At 35.8% G+C, this 8,367-nt stretch overlaps 1 protein-coding gene across 10 annotated transcripts; it reads right to left on the bottom strand.

Moving 5' to 3' along the window:
* Window positions 1-727: 727 nt before the first annotated feature.
* On the bottom strand, window positions 728-4,947 carry LOC113307726. Of its 10 annotated transcripts, none has more exons than XM_026556173.1 (10): window positions 4,526-4,947; window positions 4,287-4,352; window positions 3,967-4,130; window positions 3,385-3,672; window positions 3,140-3,299; window positions 2,860-2,919; window positions 2,537-2,759; window positions 2,084-2,136; window positions 1,833-1,927; window positions 728-981 (listed from the first exon to the last, which is right to left on the bottom strand). In XM_026556173.1, the coding sequence occupies exons 5-10, from the start codon at window positions 3,173-3,175 to the stop codon at window positions 936-938; spliced, it is 513 nt and encodes a 170-aa protein (XP_026411958.1). In that variant the 5' UTR covers window positions 3,176-3,299; window positions 3,385-3,672; window positions 3,967-4,130; window positions 4,287-4,352; window positions 4,526-4,947; the 3' UTR covers window positions 728-935. The 10 variants fall into 10 exon arrangements, with proteins under 10 accessions (XP_026411958.1, XP_026411962.1, XP_026411955.1 ...); XM_026556177.1 differs by having other exon boundaries at window positions 3,140-3,302; window positions 3,385-3,463; window positions 3,586-3,672; window positions 3,967-4,352; window positions 4,563-4,947; XM_026556170.1 differs by having other exon boundaries at window positions 3,385-3,463; window positions 3,586-3,672; window positions 3,967-4,352; window positions 4,563-4,947.
* Between the last annotated feature and the right edge of the window lie 3,420 nt (window positions 4,948-8,367).

Here is an 8,367-nt window from a genome sequence, read left to right as displayed (position 1 = left end):
ATATTCAACAATTCATCACATGAGCAACACTTGCTCAGATGATAAATATTTGTTCAAACCAACACTACACCAAATCCAGGATTTTGTCACAGGACATATATGTTACTGATTTCGTTTGTAACAATTATAGACCGTTGGTAAAACGCTGTTATAAATAATTGTTGCAATATGTTGCAACGCTTTTTTCTGTGACAATTATTAATTAAAGTCACATCTTATAGACGTTACAAATTAAACAGTAACGACTGAACTAATTTTACGGTTGCGACACGTGACTTACTGCAACAATTAATACAACGGTTTTAATTGTTACTTAATAATTACAACAATTATGTTGTAGACACGTGTCCCTTACTATCACATATACAACAACAGATATAAGTGTGAATAATTAGTTTGCAACGATTGGACGTAGGGCACGTGTCACATTTGGTCACGATTATAATAACATATACGAGTTACTAAGTTTACCCACAATTACTTAAAGGACACGTGTCTTTGTTGTCACGATTACTGTAACGTTAAAACTGTTACTTTAAGTTGTAACAAAACAGTGATGCTGATAGGTGTTTCTTTTTGTAACAATTTCAAAAATAACTGTGACAATTTTTAAAATAACAAATAAAAAAATATGGATAGCCCGGGTCACTATGGTGGACCTGGGCTTCCAGTTTAAAGGCCTGCAATACAATTAAATGGGCTTCCAGTAATACAATTAAAACTGACATACAGACCTGCACTTTCTTCTTTTTCATATACACTCCGATTCTCAATCTACAAATCATCCACATTATACTATGATCCATGTATTCATTACAGAAACCCAAGTACAAAAATTAACCGTAAATAATCTAAAGCCATCAACACTGTGAGCTGCGAACAAATAAAACCAAGCTTAACTTCTCAATAATACCATATGATGAGCTTAGACAAAGTTACCGGTTCATGTAATTCCGGCGTTTGGCATTCAATACGCAAGACCTGTCCAACAATAAAAATGAACACGTCAATGAAAGAAGTTCCAAGTTTCATTGATCAAGAGAGGAGTAAAGATAAAAACAGGTTAAAGAAAAAACTAAAATTGTCTATTGATTTCTCTTCATAAACTCCAAACTACAACTTAGCTATTTTTAAATCAAAACATAGACTGTAGTGGGCATTCCACTTCACATGACTACTACTTCCTATAGTGTAAGTAAACAGACTCAACATGAATACCTACAGTTCAGCACGTCCTATACAGGTTACTTAACGAGGACAATGATGATATATGACCAGCTGCGGCCTTCCATGAAGCTGCAGTCGGTAAAGGTTTATCAGGTGTACCATGTAACACTTGAGGAACTGTCGAACTGGGTGACAGGAACATGGACAAGAAGAAAAATAAGCAGCTGGGTATTTGCAGTAACAGGGGTCAAAAGGAAATTCAGATTGACAGGAGACATGAGTTGGCCGAATTATGACCCCAAAAAAAGCATACCGGGTTTTAAGTCATAATTTCCACAGGATACACCGAGGGAAAAGGAAGCAAGAAAAACACAATAAACAGTATAAAGAAGAAATGAAGTTATATAAGCTCAGGTTCGGCTGAAAACACCATATATTGTACTCAGGGGGAATGTTAAACCAGAGCAGACAAGTGATCCTGTAATTGGCTTTGATACTGCCACAGGCCTTCGTGATGCTGGCTTAACACCACCTATACTAGGAAAAAACATGGCTGCTCAAATGCGCAAGTGATTCTACTAGCATGGCCCCTCAGAAAAAGCCTAAGGTTTGATTCTAATTTTTGTTATAATTTAGTGAGATAACTCAAAAGAATGTATACGTACCCTGCTGATATCAGTAAATTATTTAAATATATATTTGTTGCCCATGCATCATCATGTTCATATCCAAATTCAGTCACTAGAAGAGATCTATCCACCTGGACAGAATAACCAAATTCACATTGCAATTATTATGACAAACCCAAACTTTCTTTGCATATACTATAATATGCAACAAACTTAGATTAAATAAATAACAAGAGAAAATTGATGCGTAAGTTACTGATAAAATTATCTAAGCAACCAGTACTCACCCGATCAGTTTCGCTAACATGGCTTGTCTGTCCATTACAGAAGGCCTCGCCATCTGAAAAACCAATTGCCCACATAAATAGTTAACAAAGACATAATAAACAAAACAAGACTGCAATAAGTAATCAGTAACATCCATACCGGCTGATGCAGAAAATGTACGGGTATTCCAACACATAGGACCTCCAACAAAATTCAACCTGGACATGAAGTTGAGATGCGCATAAAGACAACACAACCAGCAGCTAACCTCCAGGTACAAGAGTACCACCGCCAACACAGACACACACAAGAACCAGCCATCCAACCACTCCAACATTAACACATTCCCCTCCACCACTTCTTTCTCACCATAATCAGACCCCTACAATAAAATTAGAAAACGGAAATTACACATCCAGCAGTTCATTCATAGGACTAAAGAAAAACCAATAAGTAATCAGTAACATCCATACCGGCTGATGCAGAAAATGTACGGGTATTCCAACACATAGGACCTCCAACAAAATTCAACCTGGACATGAAGTTGAGATGCGCATAAAGACAACACAACCAGCAGCTAACCTCCAGGTACAAGAGTACCACCGCCAACACAGACACACACAAGAACCAGCCATCCAACCACTCCAACATTAACACATTCCCCTCCACCACTTCTTTCTCACCATAATCAGACCCCTACAATAAAATTAGAAAACGGAAATTACACATCCAGCAGTTCATTCATAGGACTAAAGAAAACACCACAACAAAAACCTAACTAAAAAAATTCCCAAACCTGTTTTGAATCCAAATCACATTCAGCAGTTAAATTTTGAAGCGCTTCCATATCAGTACTCTGCATAAAACAAACAACATTATCAAAACCAGAAAATCAAAACAAGAAAAATACATAAAACAAGTACTAAATTGAGAACCAAAGGATTTACAAATTTGAACAAATATTAAGGGCTTTTCTCAGTAGTAAGAGCTGTGTAATCTAGGGTTTGAGGAGCAATAAGATCAAAGGGAAAGTGAGATCAAGGGTGCAGTACAAAGAGAGAGCGAGAGAGAAATACCAATACACTATGAATGAACTGGCAATTCAGCTGCATATCTTCCAGAATCTCGGATGCCAACGATCACTTCAGGTTTGGATTCCTTACCAGTTGATTATACTGTGGAATAACATTGACTTCGAGGAACGCCCATGAATGAGTAGTATGGAGTTTATTAATCCTGCTTTTAAAAGCAAAAGTAAAGGATTAGTAGCTAAAATTAGTCTGCTTTAGGTATATAAAAATTGAGTACAAATGGAGCTTACCCCGCATTCCAGTTTGAGGATCAGCGACGGGATTTGGTAGAAGCCCAGCTGCGTTGTTGGATTTTTCACCCATACTCATCTACAACAAATGAGAAAAATAAACAAGAAGTTTAACTTACACCAACCAGGTATTATAAGATTATGCAGCTACCCATATCATAAATACTTCTAAAGAAAAAAATTGCCACGACACTCTTTTACCGATAGGACTTGCATCAGTATACTCCATGGCAAACCTGACTGTTTCATTCACGAGGTTCGTCTCCTTGACAGAACCTTCACCTTGCCCTGTATCAGTTTGCACATTGACATTTCAATAGAAAACATAAGTGTTGTACAAAATAACAAACATCACATAAGCAAAGCCATATTCATGCTAAGAACTACTGCATTTCACTTATAACTGTTATCTGTAATTCATTCTTACATGCTCAGAACCCAAAACATATGCAAAGATTTTTCTCTCCTAGTGATATAAGAAACAAACCCAAATTTTTAGACAACAGATCAAACCCCTAATTTGAAATAGCCGAATATCAACATAATAATTTTAAAACCCTAATTTGAAATAGTAGAACAAACCTAATTAAAAAGTTGGAAACGAAAAGTTAGATCAACATCACGTCTTATTAGATCTTCCATCAGTCTCCTCATTCATCCCCCCTTTTGTCCATATTTGTCCATATTTGGAATACACAGAGCAAAAAATTCATATTTGTCCACACATGAGTGACTCACTGACAAATCTGACATCAATCAAAGACAACCTAATATTCAATTCATTAGTTTGATATAAACTGATCAATAAAGCTAACCTGGAATGGAAACTGAGGCCATGGTTCAGATACAAAGATTAGAAGTTCAATAAAGAAGAAAGAATTATAGAGAACCCGGAGATAAACCTAGACAGTAGTTCAATTGAAATCTGCAATCCCAACGAAGCCATTTAAAATCGACTGCAATTAGACCTGAAATAGCTACTACCAAGTTAAAAAAGATCATTCAACAATAGGGAATTACGAGTTACTAATAACAAAATTAGGGAACTAGGGTTTCTCCGTAAACAAAAGACCATTCAAAATTAAGGAAGTAAACCATTCAAAATTAGGGAACTAGGGTTCCTGTGCATAAATGAGCTTACCAAATTCATATATGTATTAGGGATAAAAGAATTATACCTTTATCCAAACTGTTAGATTGAAGCAGTTGATTTTGATTTCCTGTTTTGCCTCGATTGAACTTCTGAATCATCACTTCAAACCCTAACTATCAATTTTATTTTCAATCACCATCATCTATTCTTAGAACCCTAAATTTCCTCCTCTGATCTCACTTCTTTCTCCAATTTTAGCTCAACATATCGATTTATAATGCTCAAATCACCAAACCCAATCTCTAATTTCTTCTTGTTTATCACTAAATTGAAACTTCAATAAAATTCAAAACCCTAACTTTTCAAATTAAACTCCCCATCTCTACGTCTTCTCGAAGCCTGTTTCCTCTATCAGCATCACCTACACGAACTAATTCCTAATCTCGATTATAAGGGTGAGGAATTGGAAGAAAAAAAAAGAAAGAGTAAAGTTCGGTGGTGGAAGTCTGGAAGATGAGGAATCGAGGCTGTGTTCAATCGAACGAAGAGATAGTTGAGATGATATGAAATAACTATCCGTCTCTTCAATTTCCTGTGTTCAATCGAACGAAAATGAAGGTGGAGGCGTTATAAGTTAGGGTTTTTTCAGCGCGGAAGGGAAAAGGTGGAGGCGTTTAGAGAGAAAGAGATGAGCGGAAGGGAAGAGAAGTGTGAGAGAAAATTTTCGTTTTTTATATAAATAAATGTGGACGTTGATTAGATAGTCATACGGATTCTTGAAAATCTTTGGACGGTAATGATTTGATTTAAGACATTCATACGGATCAAACAAATGTGTTTTCTTTGTGCTTTCTCTTTGTGTTTTTGTGCTTTCTCTTTGTGCTTTCAGATTGAATTTCAACTAGTCACATAGGTCATGAAGTAATTTTGACTAGTTATACATATCATGAAGTACCTTTAGTTCATAATGGTAGACTCAGTTTAGTAGGATACCTCATCGAAATCGATAAATATGAAGATCATTGTCGATTTGAACTTCAAATATGGTATAACGACATACAAATTATGAACCAAGAAGCTCCGGGTGGGTTCTGACTTCACAATTATCAGGATACATCCTCAAAATCGACAAATATGAAGTTCAGTGTTGATTCAAACTTCAAATGTGGTATAATGACATACAAACTATGAACCAAGAAGTTCCGGGATGGTTCTAACTACAAACTTAGCAAGATACATCATTGAAATCAATAAATATGAAGCACAATGTCGATTCGAACATCAAATTGGATATAATGACTTACAAACTATGAACCAAAAAGCTCTGAGAGGGTTCTGACTTCAAACTTAGCATGATACATCATCAAAATCGATAAATATGAAGCTCGATGTCTATTCGAACTTCAAATTCAGTATAATGGCAAACAATCTATGAATCATGAAGCTCCGAGAGGGTTTTGACTTCAAACTTAGCATGATACGTCATCAAAATCGCTAAATATGAAGCTCGATATCGATTGAACTTAAAATGCAGTATAATGTGATACAATCTATGAACCACGAAGATCTAAGAGGGTTTTAACTTCAAACTTAGCATAATACATCATCAAAATCGATGAATATGAAGCTCAGTGTCGATTCGAACTTCAAATTCGGTCTAACGAATTACAAACTGAGTTCGACTTACAAACTGAATATGAATATGGACAGATTGAGTTCGATTTCAAGAGATTTCGATGATTTCAAAAAGAATAAAATGGGAAGGAGAAGAAAAAGGTATCAGGAAAAATAAAAAGTGAGAGGGTGAGACTTGAGAGGCGAAGGAAAAATAGAAAGAGATTAGGTTTGAGTAATTTTCTCTCTCTTATAAGCTTATGTATGAAAACCTAATAGTTTTCTCGACTAACTAATCAACGAGATAAAGGGACACAATATCTTGTTTGTGTTTTCCCCACATATACCTTAGCTCGATTTTAGTGTGATAGAGATGTACTATCAGTACATATGATCCCAATTTAATTGGTCCACAAATATTTGATTAACAACCCCATACCACTTGGTCAATACATTTTTGGGATTTTTATCGCCTTTCTTGCTCCTAAATGTGGTGTTTGCTGTCATGCAAACACCACTATCTTGACTAACAACTATTTCTTCATGATACTTGGGAGAGAAAACAAACCCATTCACACGGTACATAACAAACTCTTTCGCATCAACAGGACCTCTTACATATCGCCACAACAATGTATCCGTTTTATTTTCTTTTATCAGCTACGCAATAAAATAAAACACCACTACCATTAATAGCAAACCAACATACATTTTGCAAACACTGTCAGTATAAGGTAGACATTTTGCAAACAACTGGCATGAGAGCGCAGGAGTCGACACAAGTACTAAATGTTTCAGACCCGCTACACAGCTGGTCATATGAATATTACATTGTCCTCAATGTAATTGAGTCGTAGAAATCAAGGTGGGAAATTATAAATTGCAGAAAAAAATAAACAAATAAAAATAAAAGATAGAGAAAAGGGAACAAATCTGATGGGTTGACTCCCACGAAGCGAAATGTATTGTTTCCCTGCTTTCAATAACACATAATCTCAAACAAAATGAGGTTGATACCCCAAAGTAAGCTGCCAATCATATATATAGAGTCTTAAAAGTTGGGGATCAACCCAACCAATCTGGTTGCCAGTTCAACCCTATGAAATGAAGTTGTAAAATATCAGAATTTTCAAACTCAGTTTGCCAGATTACTAGAGATAGACCCGAGGTTCTCATTCTGGTGAATTGAAGTTGTGAAATATCAGAATTTACAAACTCAATTTGCCAGATTACTAGAGATTGACCCGAGGTTCTCATTCTGGTGAACTGAAGTTGTGAAATATCGTAATTTACAAACTCAATTTGCCAGATTACTAAAGACTGACCCAATATTCTCATTCCGGTGAACTGAAGTCATGAAATATCAGAATTTATGAACTCAGTTTGCCAGATTACTAGAGATTGACCCGAGGTTCTCATTCCGGTGAACTGAAGTTGTGAAATATCAGAATTTACAAAATCAGTTTGCCAGATTACTAGAGATTGACCCGAGGTTCTCATTCCGGTGAACTGAAGTTGTGAAATACCAGAATTTACAAACTCAGTTTGCCAGATTACTCGAGATAGAGTCGTGGTTTTCATTCCGGTATACTGAAGTTGTGAAATATCAGAATTTACAAACTCAGTTTGCCAGATTACTCGAGATAGAGTCGTGATTCTTATTCCGGTGAACTGAAGTTGTGAAATATCAGAATTTACAAACTCAGTTTGCCAGATTACTAGAGATTGACTTGAGGGTCTCATTCCGGTGAACTGAAGTTGTGAAATATCAGAATTTACAAACTCAGTTTGCCAGATTACTAGAAATTGACCTGAGGTTCTCATTCCGGTGAACTGAAGTTGTGAAATATCAGAATTTACAAACTCAGTTTGCCAAATTACTCGAGATAGAGCCGTGGTTCTCATTCCGGTTAACTGAAGTTGTGAAATGTCAGAATTTACAAACTCAGTTTGCAGATTACTATATGAAACGATAAAATTACCCTTGCCGAAATAAATGTAGCAAGTATTGTGGAGACTGTGAAAATAACCGGACCACCGTTACTTGAACAAGTGCAGCGAATTCAAGAGATCGTGAAAATGACCAAACTACCCTTATTAGAATAAATATACTATCTAAGGAATGTGAAAATGACCAAACTACCCTTATCCTAGAATCTAAGAAATGTAAAAATGACCATATTACCCTTACTATGAATTAGTGCAATAAATATCATGGAGAAAGTTAAAATGACCATACTACCCTTATCGGAAATAAGTAAAGTAAATATTGCAGA

Source organism: Papaver somniferum, chromosome 9 (assembly GCF_003573695.1).
Source record: "Papaver somniferum cultivar HN1 chromosome 9, ASM357369v1, whole genome shotgun sequence".
Classification (NCBI taxonomy): domain Eukaryota; kingdom Viridiplantae; phylum Streptophyta; class Magnoliopsida; order Ranunculales; family Papaveraceae; genus Papaver; species Papaver somniferum.
This window is presented reverse-complemented; position numbering and strand designations above follow the sequence as displayed.